This window comes from Podarcis liolepis (assembly GCF_965112155.1).
Source record: "Podarcis liolepis genome assembly, chromosome: 2".
Taxonomy (NCBI): Eukaryota; Metazoa; Chordata; class Lepidosauria; order Squamata; family Lacertidae; genus Podarcis; species Podarcis liolepis.
The window spans coordinates 120806448-120829983 of NC_139555.1; the positions used below are offsets into that span (position 1 = coordinate 120806448).

General features: G+C 50.0%; 1 protein-coding gene and 1 long non-coding RNA gene across 3 annotated transcripts; one reads left to right on the plus strand and one right to left on the minus strand.

Moving 5' to 3' along the window:
• The first annotated feature begins 493 nt into the window (after positions 1–493).
• LOC310701598 (zinc finger protein RFP-like) lies at positions 494–15961 on the plus strand. Of its 2 annotated transcripts, XM_083492740.1 has the most exons (8): positions 494–972; positions 2529–2624; positions 9159–9389; positions 10538–10560; positions 11193–11311; positions 11714–11746; positions 13197–13226; positions 15233–15961. In XM_083492740.1, exons 1-8 carry the CDS (start codon positions 547–549, stop codon positions 15748–15750), a joined length of 1476 nt encoding a protein of 491 aa, XP_083348866.1. In that variant the 5' UTR covers positions 494–546; the 3' UTR covers positions 15751–15961. The 2 variants fall into 2 exon arrangements, with proteins under 2 accessions (XP_083348866.1, XP_083348867.1); XM_083492741.1 differs by lacking the exon at positions 13197–13226 and having other exon boundaries at positions 511–972.
• On the minus strand, positions 15037–17726 carry LOC310702179. The gene is made up of 2 exons (XR_014523328.1): positions 15962–17726; positions 15037–15276 (listed from the first exon to the last, which is right to left on the minus strand). It is a non-coding gene; the product is annotated as an uncharacterized lncRNA (long non-coding RNA).
• Positions 17727–23536: the final 5810 nt, after the last annotated feature.

Here is a 23536-nt window from a genome sequence, read left to right on the forward strand (position 1 = left end):
AGTGGCTCTGCAAGGTCTTCCCAACCATACCTGCAGATGTCCTGGCCAGGGATAATGGGAGCTGTAGTCTTCAGCAAACAGAGGGCACCAGGTTGGCAAGGCTGAAAGCGTCTGTTTCAATCTGAAATTCTTTGCCAGCCTGCTAAAAAGGGATAAAGTTAGAACTAGCAACCAGACTTTTAGGAGTTCTCTTCACGGAATCAAGTCCCGCTTGCTAAATCAGAACTCCTGTCCATTTAGGGCAGAGGAGGATTTTCTCCCAGTTCAAAAATGACAAGGAAGCCTATGAATGAAAAATGTTGCAGCATGAATACCACAACTTACTCGGTACGTGTGTGTTTGTGTGTAAGCAAAAGCATGGGAAGCAATCCAAAAGCATTCGCTGCTACTTGAGAAAATATTCAGCAATTGCAAAGACCTGGAGACATGTGTTGTTGTTTTTTAAAGATCACATGATCATTGAGTCATTTCCAGGAAGGAAAACTCCCAGTGGCTGAAAATTGAAAAAGCGAAACTTAACTGAGTCTTCAGCGGCGCGAGGGAGCCATGGCTGCTGCAGGGGGTCACATCCAGCGTCTCCGTGATGAAGCCACTTGCTCCATCTGCCTGGATTACTTCAAGGATCCAGTGACCATCCCAGAGTGTGGGCACAACTTCTGCCGATCCTGCTTGACCCAGTGCTGGGGGGAATCGGAGGCAGAGGCTTCCTGCCCCCAGTGCAGAGAAAGAGTCCAGAGAAGGAGCCTCGTCTCCAACCGGCAACTGGCTAATGTGGTGGAAATAGTGAAGAATCTCAGCCTTCAAGAGGGGAAGGAGGAAGGAGGGAAAGGAGGAGTCTGTGAGAAGCACCAGGAGCCCCTGAAGCTCTTCTGCAAAGTCCACGAAGCCCCCATCTGCCTGGTGTGTGACAAATCAAAGGAACATGAAAATCACAAGGTGATTCCTCTGGAAGAGGCTTTGGAGGAATACAAGGTAGGAGATCCCTGGATCTGGAGGGGGAGAAATAAATAGCTGTGGATTCTTCTTGGGAGGTTTGCTTTTTACTTCTCAGGTCCAAAGTACAGTAGACATGGCATTGATTGGTCACCTTGGAAGCAGCCCAGGGAAAGCCTGAGGGCTCCTGGGGTGGCTGGAGGGGGGAGCTGAAGTCTTTCTCTCTGCCAGGGGGACAAGGGGATCTTGAAATACTCACAGCAGCTTCAAATATTTGAACTGGGACCTTGGCAGGGAGAGAAAGGGTTAACCTCGTCCACATCCCCCTGAAAGGCTGCTTTGTACATATTTAGAACAGTACAAATGTAAATGGCACATAGACAACTAAGTACATGTCTCCTTTGGTTACCAGGATGCCTCCTCAATGCCCTGCAAAACAGAGAGCAGCAAGGGATCAGCGTGGGGTGGGGGGGACTGGGACTGTTAGCCAGGAATTGACCAGATGGTGCAGGATCCCACCCCCCAAGTATCTGTTGGAAGCAGATTTGGGACTGGGGAGTGGAAGGACCTACTGGTGGCTTATTCTGGGGGTGCTGTGGAGCCTCTGCAATGAGGTTTCGGGGGCAGGGCGGCTGAGGATCTTCTCCCATCCCAAATGCCAAAGGACTCCGTGGTTCAGAGTAGCATCTGCAAGGACAAGGCGGAAATATGACTTTTTCATGGCAACTCAGAATTGGACCTGTGCAATTATATACTATATATAGTGCCTTTTAATCCCTTTTTTAAAAAATCACTTGTTCCACTACAGTGGTGCAAAAATGCTCCTGTGCCATGCAGTGCTACTAATGCCACGAAATAGTAATAATAGTGAAAAAAAGCTGGTCCCTTTGAATTGGCAGGAGGACCAGACAGCAATCTTCTGACCGAAGGAGGTACTTGGGTGGATTTTGGCCACAGCAAGAACTTCTTTGGCCCAGAAATGGAAGAAGCTGCAGCACTTAAACCTCCCCTAGTGGCCCAAGCACACTTGGGGGTCTGGCTACTGCAGAGAAAATAACTGACAAATAGCAGAAAACCTGAATTGCCATCTGACCCGAAAGAGGGGTTTGGAATGGGTGAAGTTTTGAGAAGCGCTGCTCTATTTCTGCATCTCTCGCCTCTTGGGCTGACCTCACTATCTCTTTGACGCTAGACTGGTACATCCCAGGTTGGATCCTGCCTTAGCTTCCTCCTCCTCCTCTTCCCACTTCTCCCTGAGACCTCAAGGTGAGAAGTCAGGCTGGGACCCCCAAGGAAGGGAGAGGAGGCTGAGAGATCACTCCACAAGGGAGGGTGTTTGAGAAAAGGTGAGGGGCTGCCAGCTCTGCAGGCAAGGGGGGACCTAACTGGGATCCTGAGCCCCACAGGGGTGCTGAAGATAGAAGGTAGTTGACCCATGGAGCCGTGGACCCAAAAAGGCTGAAAACGTCTGTACTTTTATTTCCTCCAGGAAACTACTTTGCTATTCTAGCAAGGCCACTGGGCGCAAGAAGCCATTGTGATTTTAATTTCTCTGTGTGTCTCAATCAAAGCTGAATTTTTCCTTTTCTCTTTAGGGAGAGATCTGTCGCCACCTGGAGATTCTTAGGAAAGAGAGAGAGGAAATTCTGGCCCATCAAGCAGATCTGGACAAGGAAAGCAAAGACCTCCTGGTAAGTGTCTCTGTTGTTACTAGACAGGGAACAAGCACTTGAGACCTCCAGATATAGGGCAGTATATAAATTCAATAGAGAAGAAGAGGAGGAGGAGGAGGAGGAGGAGGAGGAAGAAGAGGAAGAAGAGGAAGAAGAAGAAGAAGAAGAAGAAGAAGAAGAAGAAGAAGAAGAAGAAGAAGACGACAGTCAGGACTGAGGAGGGATGGAGAAATCTGCCCATTTCAGCTTCTCCTCATTTCTCCTTTTTCCATATCAGCCTGTTATGAATCAGATGTTAGGGTAGCTACCTCCTTGTATGAATATTTTGATCTGTACTTTACCCTCATAAATACATTTTTTGTGACTATTACCTGGCTGGGTCAAGCTTGAAAATATCAGAATTTTAAAGCTCTGTTTTGGTCTCCATATTTTTTCAGCAAGAGCAAATTAGGCAAGTTCACCTTTGAATGCAGCTAAATTGAGTTTATTTCCCCTTGTCATTTATTATGTGAATAGCAGTCAAGGAGAAGCCTGAGGACTTGTGAGCTGAAAGGGTGGAAGCAATTCAATCCAAATCCTGATTTACCATAAATTCTACTGTCAGGGAACTGCCATCGGAGCATCAGGTGGTGGAGGGGCTCAGGGAGGAAGAAAGAGACTCAACAGCTGAAGCAGGGACCAGCAGGGGGAGGAGTGGATCTCTGAGGGAATGCGAGCAGGAGGGAGGGCTCAGGGACGCTTCCAGCGAGAACAGTGGGGAGGTATCTGAGTCTCCCATAGGGAGACCCACACCTCGCCGGAAACTGTCACGCCGTGAGTCCAGGAGACGCGTTTCCGTTAAGGAGCTCCTTTGCTGGAAACGCTTCCGCAGACAGCCACTGTCGGACTCTACTAGTGACTAGAGCAGACATGTCTGAGGAGCTTCGTCACACACGGAGGTTTGTGGGGTCGCACAAACTCTGAGGGAGCACGTTTTACGCACAAGCAGCTAATCAATCCCTAACAGCAGTCCGACAGTCTCTGTACGCTGCCTGTGCAAGAGAAAGCATCATGAGCGAACCAACCGGAACCGGAGGAGCGGGGGCTGGAGCTGGTCCAAGCTTGGAAGATAGATACCGAGCGTTGGAGGTCCAACTGGCGCTGCAGACGGCGAGGCTGGAGGAGAGAAGGGCTCAGGATGCAGACAAGAAGGGGAGAGCCACTCAGTTCCCCAGAAAGGTACCAGGATTGGTGCAGAAATTTGGGGGGAACCCCAAGGATTACCATGCCTTTAGGACAGAGATGCAATATGCCATTAATGTGCAGTTCGATGAGTTCCCTGATGAGGAATCGCGAGTTGCTTTCGTAATTGGGCATCTTGAGAAAGGGGCGAGAGACTGGGTTCGACCCCTAATGGCAACGCACAATGACGTACTAAAGGACACGATGAAGTTCTTTCGTGCAATGGATATCATGTTTTCCAGCGATATTGAGGAAGGGGTGGTGCGCAGACAGCTAATGGCTTGCAAGCAGGGAAGTCGATCTGTCCGTGAGTACTGGACTGAGTTTACCATGCTGATTCACAGACTGGGTTGGGATTTATCGGCGCCACCCATTCAGATGCTATTTGAAGAAGGTCTTTCTTCGGCGGTGAAAGACGAGCTGTCACGGAGCCCCAGGGCGGGGTCTATGGATCAGCTGACCAAATCTGCGCTGACCATAGGAGCGCGGCAGGAGGCAAGAGCCTTGGAGAGGCGGGAAGGGAGAGGGGAACGTTGGAAGGAGTTCCGCATTCCAGACATTCCTGAGCCAGCTTTCCCGCCGGCAGAGCCGATGGAAATCGGAACAGCGCGCGCGCGCGCATTTTCAAAAACCAGCGAGGGGGCTAAGAAGGAGGGAAAGGGCGCCCGGAAATGCTATCTCTGCCAACAGCCAGGCCACTTTGCCAGAGTCTGCCCCCAGAGGAAGGAATGGCAAGGGATGGTGGGAGCTGTTGAGGGGGGAGAACAGGTGGGAACGGAGCAGGTAAAAGCCAACGCCTGGTTGCCACAATCGGGGCACTGCAGCCAGGCCAAAGAGCAGTGAAAGTGCCCGTGCCAGAAGCTCCTCGACCTGCTCTAGTGATTGAAGTGTCGCTAGAGCTGCAAAATGGGCACCCCCTAAAAATAAAGGCGCTATTGGACTCAGGCAGCTCCTGCAATTTTATGAGCAAGGAGTTTGCTGCTGAACACCAGATACAGACTATCCCTTTAAGCAACCCCCTGCAGGTGACCACGATTGATGGCAGGGAGTTGTTGGGAGGAGGAGTCAGCTTGCAGACTGTCCCAATGATAATGAGGGTGGCAAGGCACACAGAACTGATAGCGTTTAATGTGGCCACCCTGGGAGGCGCTCCCATTATTTTGGGAATGAGCTGGCTAGCTCTACATGATCCGCTGGTTGGCTGGCATCAAAGAGTGGTGTCCTTTGGTTCAGCACATTGCTTAGAACACTGCAAAGGGGAAAAGGGTTCAGCAGGGGCCCAAGCCACCCTAGCAGGGACTGAAGTAATGGAGAAGGTGAAGGTACCACCACAGTATGCAGATCTCAGCGACGTGTTCAGCGAGAAGGAAGCTGACCAACTACCACCTCATAGGCCCTTTGATTGCCAGATCAATTTACTCCCTGGAGCACAGTTTCCCGTGGGCAAGTTGTATGCCATGTCAGACAGAGAAATGCAGGAGTTGCGAGGGTTTATTGACAAGAACCTGAAGAGAGGCTTCATCAGAGAGTCCAAAGCAGCAGGGGGTAGCCCAGTGTTTTTTGTGGACAAAAAAAACGCGGACAAGCCGAGACTTGTATGTGATTTTAGGAGGTTAAATGCAGTGACTGAACCAGTGGCTTTCCCTATGCCCAGGATTGATGATATTTTGACCAGGGTGAGGAAGGGAAAGATTTTTACAAAGCTGGATCTAAGGGGGGCGTACAACCTGATACGCATAAGGAAAGGGGATGAATGGAAAACCACCATGTTTACCCCTTTGGGGGCATTTGAATACCTCGTTATGCCATTTGGATTACAAGCAGGCTCAGCGTGTTTTCAATCTTTTATGAACCACGTACTGGGCCCTTTGCTCTACAAGAATTGCGTTGCTTTCCTAGATGATGTGTTGGTGTATTCGGAGAATGAGGAGCAACATGTGAGAGACGTCAGAGAAGTGTTGAGCAGACTGCAAGCCAACAGGCTGTGGGTGAAACTGGAGAAGTGTCGGTTCCATACCAAGGAGGTGGAATTCCTGGGGTACCGCCTGTCAGACAAGGGATTGGCCATGGATCCCGGCAAGGTACAGGCAGTGCTGGAATGGAAAACACCCAAAACCAAGAAGGATGTGCAGAGGTTCCTAGGGTTTGGAAACTTTTATCGTAAGTTCATCCGCAACTTCGCCCATCTGACGGCGCCCATCACTGACTGTCTCAGCAGTAAAAAGAAGTTTGTATGGACGGCGGAGGCGGAGCGAGCGTTTGGGGAGCTGAAAAGGGCCTTCGCCTCTGAAGAACAACTTCTGCATGTGGATTTACGAAAGAAGCTAAGGGTTGAAACAGACGCATCTGACAGAGCCATAGGGGCGGTGCTTCTTCTGCAGCCGGGGAAGGAGGAGTCAGAGTGGCGACCGTGTGCCTTCTTTTCGCGAAAGCTGAACAAATCCGAGAGGAACTACACGGTGTACGACCGAGAACTTCTTGCTATTCATGAGGCGTTCCAGAGATGGAGGCATCTGCTAGTTGGTGCACAACATAAGGTGCAAGTGTGCACGGACCATAAAAATCTAGAGTACTGGAGAACTGCGCGAGTGCTCAACCAAAGGCAGTTGAGATGGGCCCAGGAGTTCTCCAAATTTAACTTTGAGATTTGTTACGTGCCAGGCCCAGAGAATGTTAGGGCGGACGCTCTCTCACGCAAACCTGAATATTTGGAGGGGGAGGGAGCACCCGAAGAAACCCATATCATTCCAGAGGACCGCTGGGTGTGTGGGGCGACTTTGGTGGGGCAAAGGGAATTGGTAGAGGGTACGGTGCATGATGCATACGCCCAGGACAAACTCAGGGGTCTCAGGAGGGAGGAAGACAAATCCGGTGGTTTTGAGGAGAGAAACGGGGCATTGTATTATAAGGGAGCGTTATATATACCTGAAGGGGAATTGAGGGAGAAGGTACTCAAGCAGCTGCACGATAGCCCCACAGCAGGGCATTTTGGGCAACACAAGACCATGTGGCTGGTTACCAGGGAATTTTGGTGGCCCAAGGTCAGGGAAGATGTGCGGGAGTATGTGAGAGGGTGTGAACAATGCCAAAGAGCCAAGGGGGAGAGGCGGGCGCCGGCTGGTTTATTAGAACCACTGCCCACACCTGAAAGACCGTGGGAAGCAGTGGCAATAGATTTCATGACTGATCTGCCAAGGTCTAGAGGGAAAACAGCCATCATGGTTGTAGTAGACCTGTTAACTAAAATGGCCCACTTTATAGCCTGCTCACATGCGGTCACAGCCGAAGAAACAGCCAAATTGTTTGTAGAGAATGTGTTTCGGTTGCATGGCGCCCCCTTGAGGGTGGTTTCAGACCGAGGGAAACAATTTACTTCCAGGTTCTGGAGGAAGCTCATGAGCTTACTGCATGTAGAGGTCAATTTTTCAACGGCCCGTCATCCAGAAACCAACGGGCAGGCGGAAAGAGCAAATGGGGTTCTCCAACAATATTTGCGGTGTTATGTTAATGACAGAGAGAATGATTGGGTGGAGAAGCTGGCGTTGGCAGAATTTGCCTACAACAATGCAGAGAACGTGTCCACGGGGATGAGCCCCTTTTTGGCTAATCACGGGTGCCATCCCAGAGCCTTCCCAGGGGGGGAGAGGGAGAACTGGAGCGTTCCAGCTGCTGAACAGTTCGTTGAAGAAATGGAAGCGATCCATCGCCAGCTCCAACTCAACTTAAACAGGGCTAAGGAGGAATATAAGAGGCAGGCAGACAAAAACAGAAGGGAAGGTGAAAGCATCAGGGTGGGGGACCAGGTGTGGCTGTCAACCCAAGGGTTGCCGTTCAAAGGAGGTTGTAAGAAATTAAGACCCAAAAGGCTGGGTCCGTTTGAAGTCATGCAGCAGGTCAATCCAGTGGCTTTCAGGCTCCGGTTACCGAACCACATGAAGCTGCACCCAGTTTTTCACAGGTCGTTGCTGTCACCGTATAGAGGAGACAGTGAAGGGAGGGTCACTAGGGGACCAGCAATGGAGGAGAAGGAACACAGCTACCATGTAGCGGAGATCCTCGATTCCAGGTGGCAGGGAGATCAAGTAGAGTATTTGGTAATGTGGGAAGGGGAACCGGAGTCGGAAAACACCTGGGTTAGGGCAGAGGATGTCAATGACGAAGTTTTAATAGAGACTTTTCATCAGAGGTTCCCACGTAAACCTCAGCCTGTAGCGAGGTTCCGAAGGGAATACTTTGCCACCACCGACGAGGAAGAGGAGTTGGAGGGGTTCCCAGATTCTGAAGAGGAAGAGGATTCAGCGAGCCAGGACGACGATCGATGGAGGGAATTGTTCGAGACGTCGGAAGATGAGGAAGATTCTTTTCGGGGTTTTAGCCCTTCACCTCCCAGGGGAGAGGAAATGGGAGGGGGTGAGGGGGGCCCTGGAGGGGAGGTGGATGTCAGGGAACTGCCATCGGAGCATCAGGTGGTGGAGGGGCTCAGGGAGGAAGAAAGAGACTCAACAGCTGAAGCAGGGACCAGCAGGGGGAGGAGTGGATCTCTGAGGGAATGCGAGCAGGAGGGAGGGCTCAGGGACGCTTCCAGCGAGAACAGTGGGGAGGTATCTGAGTCTCCCATAGAGAGACCCACACCTCGCCGGAAACTGTCACGCCGTGAGTCCAGGAGACGCGTTTCCGTTAAGGAGCTCCTTTGCTGGAAACGCTTCCGCAGACAGCCACTGTCGGACTCTACTAGTGACTAGAGCAGACATGTCTGAGGAGCTTCGTCACACACAGAGGTTTGTGGGGTCGCACAAACTCTGAAGGAGCACGTTTTACGCACAAGCAGCTAATCAATCCCTAACATCTACTAAAGAATTGTCGTTCTAAATGTGGGCTCTTGTTCATTTTAGGTAAACTCAGGCCATTATGAACCGTTAAAGGAAACAGGGGAGCTATGGGGGATGAACTCTGCACTTTGTTCTCCTCTGTTTCTGTTCCTTCCTACACCTAAATGGCTCCAGTCTAAACTGAGGGGTGTTTTATGTCCCTGGATGTTCTCTGAACAACTGTGAACTCTGGTTATGCCATGCCCCAAAACATGCAGGGAACATCCATGGCTAGGAAAAAAGAGCTCCTTCCCTTAGGCTGTATCCGTCTGCAAAATAGAAGTCAACAGAAACGGCAATGGAGAGGGCCTCCCCTCAAAATAAAGGTTTACTTCTTTAGCCACTGGAGGTTTCATGTCTATAGAAAAATCAGAAGTGTCCTCCCTGTGGAATTCTCATAATTCTCATTCTGCTGTTTCGAGGCTAAGCACCAAACAGACTCAGACCTCCTCTTTTCTTGCAGAAATTAACAGAAACGGAGAGGCTGAAGATTGTGGAGAAGTTCAGAGAACTGCGCCAGTTCCTGGAAGAACAAGAAAAGGGTCTGCTGAATCATGTGGAAGAGGTGGAGAAGGAGATTGCAGGGAGAAGGGATGAGCAGCTGGCCAGACTCTCCAGGAAACTCTCCTCTCTTGAGAGGATCATCCAGGAGATGGAGGAGAAGAGTCAGCAGCCAGCGAGTGAACTCCTGCAGGTAAGATGGTGGCAGGAACAGCCCAAGGCTCCAGGAAAAGGCTGCCTCCAATCCTTCATGTGTTCCTTTCATGTATGCAAGGAGTGCAGGGGTTCAGATGATGGAGCCTCTAGTCAGGTATGTAATGGACAGGAAGACCCAAGAGATCTGGGATGCTTAACTCACCTGAATGCAGACTAGAGATTCTTCTTGATGGAACAGGAGGTGGTTTTCTGCTCTTTGCTGATGATTTGTCTCCAAATGCCTTCTTCTTGGCAATGCTGCCTTCCTGCCCTGGGCTGGGCTTCAGCGAGGATGAGTTCAGGCCTCCTTCTGACATGAGGCAGTCTCTTGACCAAGCTTCTCTTCCTGTTCCCTCCAAAACTTCTGGGTTGATCACCTTCACAATGGATCCAGATCAGCCCCAAATGGTGCTCAGTCACAATGACCAAAGAGCAAGACAGAGGGACTCATCGAGACTGCTGCTTGTCCCACCCCTTTCTTCCAGGAAAACCCGCTGTTTACTGTTGAATGAGAGCAAACCTCAGCCAGGTTTTCTCCGGATTGACGTTTCCTTCAATGTTGAACTAAGGAGCAGGTTTTCCCTGAGGGAAAGTGGCAGGGCAAAGGCAAAACCTCTTGGACCCATGTTTTCTGGGCACAGGAAAAGCAGAAGTGTGGAGGAGCCCAAAGAAACACGGAGCTGTTTTATTAGCCCTTTGGAGGCATTTTATGCTGCAGGTGCTTTTTAAATTTCCAGTTGGAAAGTAGAATGTGAAATTTGGGGACTTCTGTGGAAGACAACTTGGGACAGTTCCCTGGTAGGATTATCTTGTAGGCTTCCTTACGTGTGAATTGCACGATGCATATGGGATTATAGTTAATAAATTATAATCTAAGACAAGAGATGGGATGGAATCTTCTCCTGAACCCACAAATATTAAATTTCCCTAAAATGCTGGTGGATTTCCATGAGGATTTTAAAAAAATAATTGTAAGCAGATGTGGAAATGTGGAGAACTTGATACTGGAAAAATTCATAATTTCAGATTGGAAAAATAAAAGCTGTGAGAAACCAAAACTGGCTGATTCCGAGGGCCAGGGTCTGAGGGGGTCTTCCTAGTGTGGCCTGTGGTGTGCAGTGAATTCCCTTCTCTTTTCCCCTCTAGGATGTGAGAAGGACCTTGCAGAGGTAAGTGGATCTGGCTCATTTCCATTAGCATCACTCTTTGAAGCTGAGATGCAAGAACCTCAGACATGGCCTTCCAGGGGCTGCAGGGGGGAGACTGGAGGACTCACTCCCTGAGGCATCTCACAGGTAAAAGCAGGGCCCCCTCTTCTGAACTTGTAGCCCCCCAATTCTCCCTCCAAGGTTCAAGGTCAGCTGCCTCCTCCCTCCCTCCCCACATCACTTCACACAGGGATGGGGGCTCTTTCCTTTCTCTTCCACCTTCTGTTCATTGACTTTGGTAGTTTCAAACACTAGCCAGTGTGGTGTCGTGGTTAAGAGCGGTAGTCTCGTAATCTGGTGAACCGGGTTCGCGTCTCTGCTCCTCCACATGCAGCTGCTGGGTGACCTTGGGCCAGTCACACTTCTCTGAAGTCTCTTAGCCTCACTCACCTCACAGAGTGTTTGTTGCCCCTTGTCCCTTGTGCTGTTTAGCATCCTTACGAAGCCATTGGCCAGGGCTTGGAGGTGGGTGTCAACAGATCACGTTGAATTACCTGTTGGGAAATAAACTTTGTTCATCTTATTGAGATCTCCTGCAATCATTAGGGAGACGGTGCCACAATGGGGCCATTCATTGTTTTTCTTTTCACCAGGTATGAGAAAAGAGAGAGTCCAGAGAAGCCACTGCCTTTCCCTCCAGAACTGGGGAACAGGATCTTGGAATCCTGTGATCTAAATCACCTTGTGGAGGATACAGTGAAACAATGGAAAGGTAATGAAAAATGGCTGCCAGGATTTCACACTGGGATTTCTAATCTTTCTTCAGAACTGAACATGCCAGGCTCTTACTGCATGGAATTGAGTAACCCCAGGATACCTTCCTTCTTGGTGCTCCAGCCTTCATTTCCTGTCCCCCAGAATGGCCCATGTATATTGTGACCCTGGATCCTGTAAGGGAAGCCTGAACCAGAGTGTATCTGTTTTCAATTATACGGAACCTCCTTTTCCTTTTGGTTAGCAGTCTACACAATCTGGGGTTGTCCTTTGGGAGGTTCTCCTGCTCTGAATGGAGTCAATTCAAGGATGCCACATTATGAAGTGTTACTTTTGTATGGAGATTTATCTCAGGTGGAAGAGTGTTGCCCTTACGCTTTATATCTTTTTGATTCCTCAGATGCTGTGTTATACAGAAAACAGATTCAGAAAGGTAAATTTCCAGGGGAGGAACAATTTGACAGGAGGGATGGGGACTGATATTTCATGGGTGTTCCTGTCCGTTCTGCAGACTTTGGGACCCCCATCAATGGCGTCACTCTGGGAAACAGTCCTCTAGTGGTGTTTGGGTTCTTGGTCTGTCCCATGAATGAACTGGGAGAGGGTTTGAAGGCTTGGATTGGGGGCAGAGCTTGTCCCTGCAAAGAACCTGCCTAGAGACTAGTATCCTGGTTTCAGTCTCGATTTCTTTCCTAAAATCTGTATACTGCTTGTTTGTAGGGAAAATCCTCAGAGCCTTACAATATCTTATAAAAGCCCTCAAGGAGTATCCTGCAGGGTCAGTCCAGGGTCCATCTTGTCGGGTTCTCATGTATAAGGAATCTCCCTTGAATTTTGTTTTCCCTCCACACAATCTGGAGAGGTTATTTTGGGGCTTTTGAGATCAGCCCCATTCCATGAGGGAGGACTTCCCATTGCATGAGACCCTTTGAATTACAGGGTAAAGCTCTGCCGATTCTTCCTCTGCAATCTGCTTTGTCAGCATGCTTGGAAATTCCGGTTTCAACAGCTTTTCCCCACTAGTTCACTTGGCGCAGATGTTAACCTTCCTCCAGCCATTCAGTACAGATTACCATTTCATTCATGGATTCTGAATGATTGTATTCCACCATTTTCTAGCATGGTTTACCATTTCTGATTTCCTCATGGAATCATGGAATAGTAGAGTAGACTAGTCATCTAGTCCATGGGTAGGCAAACTAAGGCCCAGGAGCTGGATCTGGCCCAATCTCCTTCTAAATCCTGCCCACGGACTGTTTGGGATTCAGCGTGTTTTTACATGAGTAGAATGTGTCCTTTTATTTAAAATGCATCTCTGGGTTATTTGTGGGGAATAGAATTTTGTTCATTCCCCCCCCCCCCCAAATACAGTGGCACCTCGGGTTACAGACGCTTCAGGTTACAGATGCTTCAGGTTACAGACTCTGCTAACCCAGAAATATTACCTCGGGTTCAGAACTTTGCTTCAGGATGAGAACAGAAATTGTGCTCTGGTGGTGTGGCAGCAGCAGGAGGCCCCATGAGCTAAAGTGGTGCTTCAGGTTAAGAACAGTTTCAGGTTAAGAAAAGACCTCTGGAACGAATTAAGTACTTAACGCGAGGTACCACTGTATAGTCCGCCCCCCCCCCCCACAAGGTCTGAGGAACAGTGGACCGGCCCCCTGCTGAAAAAGTTTGCTGACCCCTGATCTAGTCCAACCCCCTGCAATGCAGGAATCACAGCTAAACACGTTAGTTGTTTTAATCCCTTAGGCCTAAAGTTGTTGTCTTTCAATTATTTGTTCTATGATGTCATCTTTTGCTTAAAATAAGGAAACAACAGATGCTTTACCAAAAAAAATAAAATATTTTTTGAGCTATTAACCCTATTTTTGCTTCCTCAGATGTCCAGTCTTTCAGAAATCTCCACAGAGGTAAATTTCACATGGAGACCCCAGTTCACAGGAGGGGGGGGGACTAGTGTTTCATGGGGGGTCAAGAGTCTCTTCTGTACAGTTGAGAACCATCCACAGCTAGACTCTAGCCCTGCTGTTTGTGCCACAAAGGCAGAGAAGGTGGACTTGAAGGGGGGAGAGAAACTTCCCAGAAGGATCAGGCGGAGGAGGGAAGAGCTTTCCTCCTGGCTAAAGAGAGTCTGGTTGCTTTTCCATCATGTGACCTTTTTCAGGCCTGATTGCCATGTGTCCTCTTTTTCCCAGCCATGTCTTCTATTTTCATGATCAAAATTTCTTAAAATTTGTATCGGGGCAGATTTCTAAAATTTGACAAACTGTCCCCAAGTTTTTTTTTTATACCCATGAAATTTTTAATATTGCATTAGAACAGGCATAGGCCACCTCGGCCCTCCAGATGTTTTGGCACTACAATTCCCATCATTCCTGACCACTGGTCCTGTTAGCTAGGGATCATGGGAGTTGTAGTCCCAAAACATCTGGAAGGCCAAGGTTGCCTATGCCAGCATTAGAGTCAGATCTAAGGCACCTCGTTAGGCTAATCTGCAGCAGAGAATCACAACAGAGCAGCATCTTAAGCTAGCGACATACTGTAAAAACCCCTTCTCTTGTGGCTGAACCAAAAGGACGCTGGCTCAGCTACAAGATCTTGGAGAAGGAGTCCGGGAGGGCAAGAGTTAAGACCCCCCTGCCCTTAAGGAGAGTCCACATGCAGATGTTCAACAGGTTAATAAATTGTTCTGTGCGCACTTACATTCAGAAAGATGTGAACATGTGCCCAAATATTTCATGTGGCAAGTGAGGGAGCAATATGTATTATTCTTATTCTTTTGTTGTTGAAAGTTAAGAGCACTGCTACTAGCAATATATCACACCTACTACAGCCTACATATAGTAGGGGTATTTCAAATGAGAGTCGTCATAGCGATCCATGGTTAAAAGACGAAGTTGGCCAATGTGTCCTCTTTCTTGCTCTTCAAAATTGGGCAGCCCTACACTTGCCTATCATGACTGTCTCAGTCCCAAACTGGTAACCTTTTGAGTTATTTCCCCCTTCTCTCAGGGAACTAGTCTTAAGGTATATATATGAAATCCCAAAGAGAAGCATGGAATAAGCAGTCCTTTGTAAAATTGCCCTGCCACCTGCCTCCTCTTCCCTGGCGGCAAGGCCTAAACTTCCAAGATGGTTGGGAGGAAGGAGAGACCAAGTGGGTGAGAGAGATGGAGAGCAGGAATAAACAGGCTCCCCACTTAACACAATTTTCACTTTTGTGCACGAGGGCCCAGAACATAAGCCATGCGAAAGTGAGGGGAAGCCTCTATGTGGTTTTGTGTTGTACCTTTATGCTGTGGACCACCCTGAGACCTATATATGATGGGCAGTATGCAAATGTTGATATTTATATTATTATTATTATTATTATATTATATTATATTATATTATATTATATTATATTATATTATATTATATTATTAATTTATTTCTACTACTACTACTACTACTACTACTACTACTACTACTACTACTGCTGGTGGTCCTCCTCCCCCAGCCCAACCCAGAGCTCCCAAAGGCCAATTCCCACAGAGATTGTCAGAGGAAAGCAGCTTCTCTCCTCTCCTGCCTCCTCCAGTTCTCCTCTCTTTCCCCTTAGATAACACAGAAGAGCTGAGTAAAAGGTTTCCTGGGTGGTTTTTCCGCTTAGAAAATGCCTGGGTTGAGAGGAGGGCAGGCACAATGGACATTGAATATAAGAAAGTGAAGGAAACTGAGTTAAAAATCAACAAGGAAGTTATTTATTCTGATGAGAGTCTGCAAGGAGGAGTCTTAGTCTTGCAGGTGATGCAAATAAATCCCCTTGATCTGAAAGGGAATCTGGGTTTTCGGGTGTTTCTTGGATTAGGATGTCCATCTCTCTCTCTCTGCTGACTCTGCCTAATCTTCTCTCTCCCTCATCTTCTCCCAACAGCAAATGTCACTCTGGATCCAGACACAGCCCATCCCCGACTCATCCTGTCCAAGGATCAGAAAAGCCTGAGATGGGGAGACAAACGTCAAGCCCTGCCTTATAATCCTGAGAGATTCAGATGCTCCTCTTGTGTGTTGGGACGTGAGGGATTCACAGCAGGCAGACATTTCTGGGAAGTCACTGTGGGAAGTGGGGAAGGGTGGGTTGTGGGGATTGCCAGGAAGTCTGTGGAGAGAAAGGGCAGCTTCTCCTTTAGCCCTGAGAGAGGGATCTGGGCTGTGGGGAGGTGGGGAGGGGAGTACGTTGCCTGCACCTCCCCTGATTTCTCTCCTCTTTCCCTGAGTGAGGAGCCCAGGAGGATCCGGGTGACTCTGGACTATGAAGGGGGACGTGTGTCTTTTTATAACGCTGACTCAGGAGCCGAACTCTACACGTTCTCAGGAGCCTCGTTCTCTGGAGAGACCCTCCTCCCTTTCTTTGATCTGGATGACTTTGAAACCCAACTCAGTATCTCCTGAGGAGACTAGATCTGCCTCTCAGGCCCAGCAGGAGTTTCCCTCCAGACCAGAGTGACTGATATAAAAATCATTTACCCACCAGGAGAACCTGGGGCAGTTTTTCAAGGGGAATTTGAGAAGATTCATTTTCCTTCCTTTCCCCAGAATTCCCTCTGCAGCTTAAAGAGACAGTCACACTTTTAACAGTCCCAATAAATCATCTTTTCCTCACCTTCAGTCTTGTTTTCCTTTTGAGATGTCTGATTTGGCAGAGCACGAGACTCTTAATCCCTGGGTTGTGGGTTGGAGCCCCACGTTCGGCAAAGGTTTCCTGCACTGCAGGGGGTGGGACTAGATGACCCTCAGGATCCCTCGCAACCCTGTGATTCTACGAAACCTTCCTCTCCCCACAAGACCTTATGCAGCTGTGAAAATGCATGCATAATTGGATTAATAGAGGACTAAAAAACGAACCCCTTCCCCCACATCAGGCAGGAAAGCTCCTTACTCTGGAGACCTCAGATGGGAAGAAAATAAAAAAGAAATTGAACAGGGCGTCTGTTAAGTTGTGGGTGAACATATCAGACATCACTGTGATTCTTCCAAAGCAGCTCTTTATTTGTAAGCTGGAACAGAACTGAACTGAAGAGCTCAGTCAGCCTGCTTATATAGAGCTAGCTCCAGAACAACGTAACTGTTGCAACTTCCTAAAACTATCCAATCACTGAACGTCACTTTTGATCCTTCATTTGCATAACTATCTACAGTATCCCCCTGCTGGCCCAGTGTGAGAACTTCAGTACATAACAGCATCAGCTTCAAATGCCCTCAGCAAATGCAGCCTCCCCATCTCCACACGTTGTCAGAAATAAACCTCATTGCATTCAGTGGGGCTTCGGCCCAGTTATACGTGTTTAGGGTTGATGCATTAACATTCCATGTTTACAGGTTGGATTCTGTATATCGGGGGCAGCAAATGGGGTGTCCTCTGGATAATGGTGGACTCCAACTCCCCTCTGACCCATCCAGCATGGCCAGGGGTCAGAGAGGATGGGAGCTGCAGTCCGGCAGCTTCCGGAGGGGGCCCCATGGGCTGTGCTGCCCTATACATTTCGCAGGACACCTTCCCTGTGTTCCTCAGCCCCACCCCAAATGCACAATGCTCCCCCAAGGAGGGTCTTTTCAGCACCAGCTGCATCTGATTTCTCTCCTGGGATACTAAGAACAACAAATGTCTGTGGAATTGACCCCTCAAAGATCAGGTAGGACTCTCCCTGGCTCCACTATCAGGGCCGCCGACTACTGACCTGTGCAGCCTGATCTCCTTTTCCTGCATTTCCCACGGGGTGGTGGCACATGTCAAAATAAAGACACCTCCCTCCCCACCTACCTGAGGGCCACCTCCCCTTGCTCCATCCCCTATATGATATTGGTGGTCTTTGTGTGTACTTTTCCCTTTGATTCCTTGCAAATGTCTGCTTCTTCGCACCCCCAAACCGCCAGCCTTTAGGAGAAAATTGTATGTGCTTTCTACTTCAGTAGCAGCTAGAGTGTTGGACTGTGACCTGGGAGACCAGGGTTCAAATCTCTGTTCGGCTACGAAGCTCGAAAGGTTGACCTTGGGCCAGTCTCAGCCCATCCTACCTCACAGGGTGGTTGTTGCGAGGATTAAATGAGGAGCGAGGAGAACCATGTAAAATGGGGAGGACAAACTATGCAACCCCCCTTGAGCTCCTTGGAGGTGTAATAAACGAAAATCTGCCCTTATTCCCTTATGGGGTATACAAGAGCCCTTGTAGAGTCCTTTGTAGATTCTCCATCGGTAGGAGAAAATTACAGAGGCCAAACAGAGAATATTAAGAAGCAAAGCAGCTAGTAATCTTGATCTTTATTCAACTATTGCAGCAGGGTGCTCCCTCACAGGAGAAAGGAGGAGGAACCCCTAACAAAAGCATGCCTGCCGTTATATAGAAATTTAAAATTGCCCACTCTCGAGTCACAAGACCACCCCCAGAAGCACCACCAAGACCACCACCCCCCGATACATCATACCACATCACAGAAAAGGCGGTCTACAACAGAAATCTGAGTGCATTGTTTATTTTCTGTCTGGCAGGTTACCTGTTTAATGAGAGCCTGGAGCCTGGCCAGTCTTTTGTAATGATAAATATTTAGTTCCTGCGCCAGGTCACAGGCTCACACCCTATTCAAACACAGACATACCCTTAAGACAGGATTTGTGAGGAAAGAGACAATGGGGAGGTTTCCCACTTTGACCTTGCAGAGAAATATTTGAGGTAAATTTGTTCAGGACTCTTTTTTCTGTGGGGTTTCAGGCATGTGGCTTATATACAGTGGTACCTCGGGTTAAGAACTTAATTCGTACCGGAGGTCCGTTCTTAACCTGAAACTGTTCTTAACTTGACGTACAACTTTAGCTAATGGAGCCTCCTGCTGCTGCCGTGCCACCGAAGCACGATTTCTGTTCTCATCCTGAAGCAAAGTTCTTAACCCGAGGTAATATTTCTGGGTTAGCGGAGTCTGTAACCTGAAGCATCTGTAACCTGAAGCATATGTACCCTTAGGTACCACTGTATGTACGTGTTTGCTTGGTACATTTATGAACATTTATTACATATCTAAGACCTTAAAATCTTTATAACAGAGGAAAGGTGAGGATGCAAATGTTAAGAAGAAGAATGCTGTATTGGCCCGAATATAAGCCACACCCACAAATAAGCCGCACCTTTAAAATTCAAGGAGGGGGGGAGAAAAAAAGATAATACCGAAATATAAGCCACGCCCTTAAAATTGGGTTACAGGCTGAAAATTGCTGCCGCTGGTACAATTGTAACTCCGAGCCAATTTAAGCCTTTGATCTTGCAAGCCCACAAAAGTTACCGTACAATCGCTAAAATCGCAAATCACTATTCAGCTGCTACAATTCTGCAGGCACTCACACCCGTAAATAGCAAATAAAGTCTCAAGCTCACAAATCGGCAATAAAACTTTTTTTTGTTCCCTTTCACCGTTACGTCTCTTTCAGCAGCAATATCGTAAAAGGCAGTTTTTGTAAGGTCACAGATTTAAGCCACACTTTAACTTTTCACGGTCAGAATTTGGGGGGGAAAGTGCAGCTTATATTCGGACCAGTATAATAATAATAATAATAATAATAATAATGATAATGCACCGTTTCTAATAAGGCTGCACCTAAGATGGCTCAGATGGCAGAGCATGAGACTCTGAATCTCAGGGACGTGGGTTCCAGCCCCATGTCGGGTGAAAAATTCCCGCTGTTATGTATTAAAGTTCTCACCCTGGGCCAGCAGGGGGATCGTGTAGATAGTTTTCACTCAGGTCTACGTCAGTTATTTTAGGTGGGAAACCCTGGGTTGTTGTTGCTACAATGTTGATAGCCGGCTGCCTATAAAAGCAGGCCGGCTGAGCTGTTTGCTCTTCAGTTCTGTCCAGCTTACAATAAAGAGCTTCTCTGGAGAAATCACTGTGTCATCTGCTATGTTCGCCCACAACTTAACACTGGCGACGAAGGTGGGATTGATGGACATCAGAGCACAGCCAGATACAGCCACCCTCTGAGCAGAGCTGAATCACTGAGCGAAATCACTGGGCAGAACCAATTCAGAGCTGACTGTTCTGGCTAGAGCACTGTGTTCCATCCATCGCCCTTCACGCCGGCATCGGAATCATGGCTTCACTTGTGCCTCTACCGCCGTTTGCGCCAGCCTCTGAATCATGGGACTCCTACCTCACTCGGTTCGACTGCTACCTCCAAGCCAACGAGCTGACGCAAGTATCACATACTATTCCTCAGCCTCTGTGGGCCTGAGGTGTTTGAGACAGCCCGAGCATTGGTTGCGCCTGAAGCAGTCCAGGCAACACCATGGGACACGATCCAAGAGAAGCTCCGCAACCACTACGCACCAAAGCCGTCCAAGATTGCTGCCCGCCATGCGTTCTACCGCCGGAACCAGGCAGAGGGGGAGTCAATCAACAACTACACCACCACCCTGCGACAGGCTGCAATGCACTGCGAGTTCCGAGACTTAGACGATGCCCTGATGGATCGAATCGTCTGCGGGGTCCGGGACATCCATCTGCAACAGCGTCTCCTCGCGAAGCCAGACCTCACGCTACAGAAAGCCATTGAGGAGGCTGTGGCCTCAGAAGCTGCTGAACGCTCTGCCCAGGAGATCCGCAAGTCCAGCAGCCCGCGTCTTGCTAGGAAGCCAGTTCCAGTGCATCATGAAGAGGCCAGCAGTGATGAGGCATCCTCCAGTGAAGACGATGACGTGCACCAGACAAAGCGGGAGTGCAGGAAGTTCCAACAGAAGTCCAAGAGCCAACCAGAATGTGCCGGGTGCAGAGGCAACCATTCCCGTGCCAAGTGTGGATTCAGAGACGCCACCTGTAGGAAGTGTTCCAGAAGGGGCCACATCACTAAGGTCTGCCGATCGGCTCCGTCTGACACCCCCCCTTCACCAACTCGCAAGTCCAAGTCTTCACTCCAGTCCGCCAAGGAAAGCTGTTTCACTCTCACCAACTGCCGCTGCCCGTCTGGGACCACGATTGGCCAAACCGACTCGCCTACGCGACGCAAGCTGAACGTCACAGTGCTCATTGAAGGAGCTCCATGTGACATGGAGATCGACACTGGGTCTGCCCTGTCCATCGTGTCTTGGAGCACCATCAAAAGACTGGTACCCAGAGTGTCCAAAAGGCAACTCGACTCTCACTGCGTACACCTGAGAGACTACCAGGGAAACGACATTCCCGTGGTAGGCGTTGGCCGGTTCCGGATCGCCTTCAAGGATTTTTCGGGCCTGCTCCGACTGGTGGTGGTAGAAGGTCAGCGGCCAAGCCTCCTAGGGCTAGACTGGTTTGATGCCCTCGGCCTGGAAGTCACCGGCATCAACTGCATCTCTAACGCAGAGACTGAGGGTCTGGTCAAAGACTTTGCCGAGGTTTTTGATGGCACTTTGGGACAATATACAGGTACGCCCATCTCCTTTAGCCTTGATCCACAAGTCGCCCCCATCAAGCTAAAGCCACGCCGGGTTCCCTTTGCTCTCAAGGCTAAGGTGGATGAACAATTGGACAAGCTGATCGCCCAAGGAGTTTTGGAGCCGGTTGACCACGCAAAGTGGGAAACCCCCATCGTCACGCCTGTCAAGCCAGATGGGTCGGTGAGAATCTGCGCTGACTACAAGTGCACGATCAACAAGGCACTTCAGCAGCACGTTTATCCGGTTCCTGTTGTCCAACACCTGCTGCATTCCCTGGGTGAGGGTAAGGTCTTCGCTAAGCTGGACCTTGCCCAAGCCTATCAACAACTGCCAGTCGATGATGCCACTGCTGAAGCCCAGACGATCGTCACCCAATGAGGGGCATTCTGTTGCCGCCGGTTGCAGTTCGGGGTGAGTGTGGCTCCTGGCATCTTCCAAAGCCTTATGGAACGTCTCCTGCAAGGGCTTCCGGGCGTGGTACCATATTTTGATGACGTCTTGGTGTCCGCAGACTCACACCAGCAGCTGTTTGAGCGCCTCCGTGCCGTACTGACCAGGTTCCAAGAGGCTGGGCTCAAGGTAAAGAGGGAGAAGTGCCAGATCGCCGTTCCACAGGTAGAGTTCCTGGGCTATCTTATCGATGCCTCCGGCCTTCACCCGACCCCATCCAAGATCCGCGCTATCCAGCAGGCCCCCATCCCAAAGAACAAGACGGAGTTGCAGGCGTTCCTGGGGCTACTGAACTTTTATAACATGTTCCTGCCCCACAAAGCCACGGTGGCTGAGCCTCTTTACCGACTCCTCAGCACAAAGATGCCTTGGTCCTGGGGTCATCGGGAGATGGCGGCCTTCAACGCGGTCAAGGCTCTCCTTTCATCAGACAGTGTGCTGGTACAGTACAGTGAAGCCAGGCCGCTGGTCCTTGCCTGTGACACCTCACCTTTTGGTATCGGCGCTGTCCTTAGTCACCGTTTTCCAGACGGAAGAGAAGCACCGCTCGCCTACTTTTCCAGGACGCTATCTCCAACGGAACAGAATTACAGCCAGCTCGACAAGGAGGCACTGGCCCTTGTGGCTGGAGTGAAGAGGTTCCATGAATACCTCTATGGCAGGACTTTTGACCTCATCACTGACCACAAGCCGCTCCTCGGCCTCCTCGCCGGTGATCGTCCAACTCCACCGGTCCTCTCGCCGCGCATGCTGTGATGGACTGTTTTCCTGGCTGCCTACCACTACCAGCTCGTCCATTGCCTGGGAAAATCGATGGGCCATGCCGACGCCCTCAGCCGTTGCCCTCTTCCAGCGTTTGTGGAAGACCCGGCTCCAGCTTCATCGCTCCTCCTGATTGAGGATCTTTCGGCAGCGCCTGTATCGGCTGCCACTGTGGCCTCCGCATCTGCCCAGGATCGCACCATCAGCCGTGTGCTCAACTGGGTGTGGAGGGGGTGGCCACAAGGGCCTTTCGCATTGGAGTTCCAGCCCTTCGCAACCAGACAACATGAACTCTCGGCTCATCGCGGCTGTCTGCTGTGGGGAGACCGCGTCGTGATTCCCCAAAGACTCCGTCAACGCGTCCTGGAGGCTCTGCACATTGGCCACCCAGGAATTGTCAAAATGAAGGCATTGGCTCGGTGTTACGTCTGGTGGCCTAACATGGACGATGCCATCACTGCCTGGGTGTCCACGTGTCAAGCGTGCCAAGAATCGAGGCCTGCACCACCGGCAGCTAAGGGACACACCTGGGAGATGCTAAAGACACCCTGGTCGAGGGTGCACATCGATCTGGCTGGCCCCTTTCACGGCCGGATCTTTATGGTAGTGGTGGACGCCTATTCCAAATGGCTGGAGGTGGCCCTGATGCCCTCTACCACTACCGAGGCCGTCATCTGGGTGCTGCGAGGCCTGTTTGCGATGCATGGGTGTCCTGATGTCCTTGTCTCCGACAACGGACCGCAGTTCACGTCAGGCACTTTTGAGCGGTATCTTTTGGGACTGGGCATCCGCCATGCCCTAACGGCACCCTTTCATCCATCCAGCAACGGGCAAGCAGAGAGAATGGTGCGCTCGGCAAAAGAGGCACTGGCACGCCTGGACTGGGGAGACTGGCACGAGTGGGTCGCTGAATACTTGTTCGTGCAACACATCACCCCTCATGCGGCCACAGGGTGGAGTCCTGCTGAACTGCTTATGGGCCACCGCCTCAGGTCACCGCTCGACCGGCTGCACCCGGACTTTGCCGTGGCCGAACCCCCAGGCTGTGCCATTTGTTCCAGGAAACCAGGTCTTTGCCCGGAACTATGTGGGGGACATTCCTTGGGTGCCAGCCACAGTAGTGGGAGTCACTGGACCTCGCTCGTACCAGGTGGCACTCGAAGACGGATGCTTGTGGCGCCGGCACATAGACCAGCTTAGGCGCAGGGTTGGGGACTTGGACACTATCGTGGTGCCCCCAACTGCGCTTGTGGCTCCAGAAGAGACACTTACAGATGGCGAGGCTCCACCTACACCTCCCTTGCAAACTGCCAGCGTGGAGCCGAACCAAGCCTCTTCAGAGGGTCTGCCAGACTTACCACAGACTCAGACCACTCCACTTGCGGAGGCTCCACCCACAGCAGCGAATCCAGGGGATTTGGTTTCAACGCCACCTAGGGTTGCACCACAGCCTCAGCAAGAATTCTGTGGCCCCCCGGACTTGGCTACCAGTCCCCGGCGGTCTGGCAGAGTTTCCAAGCGCCCAACTTATTTAAAGGACTATGTTGTTGGACAGGTATCACTGTTGG

Bases quoted from the DNA above. Each gene is read 5' to 3' on its own strand.
- LOC310701598 (XM_083492740.1), top strand. From the start codon at position 547: ATGGCTGCTGCAGGGGGTCACATCCAGCGTCTCCGTGATGAAGCCACT. The intron at 973-2,528 runs GTAGGAGATCCC...TTTTCTCTTTAG, and splicing joins AGGCTTTGGAGGAATACAAG to GGAGAGATCTGTCGCCACCT. The intron at 11,747-13,196 runs GTAAATTTCCAG...TTGCTTCCTCAG, and splicing joins CAGAAAACAGATTCAGAAAG to ATGTCCAGTCTTTCAGAAAT.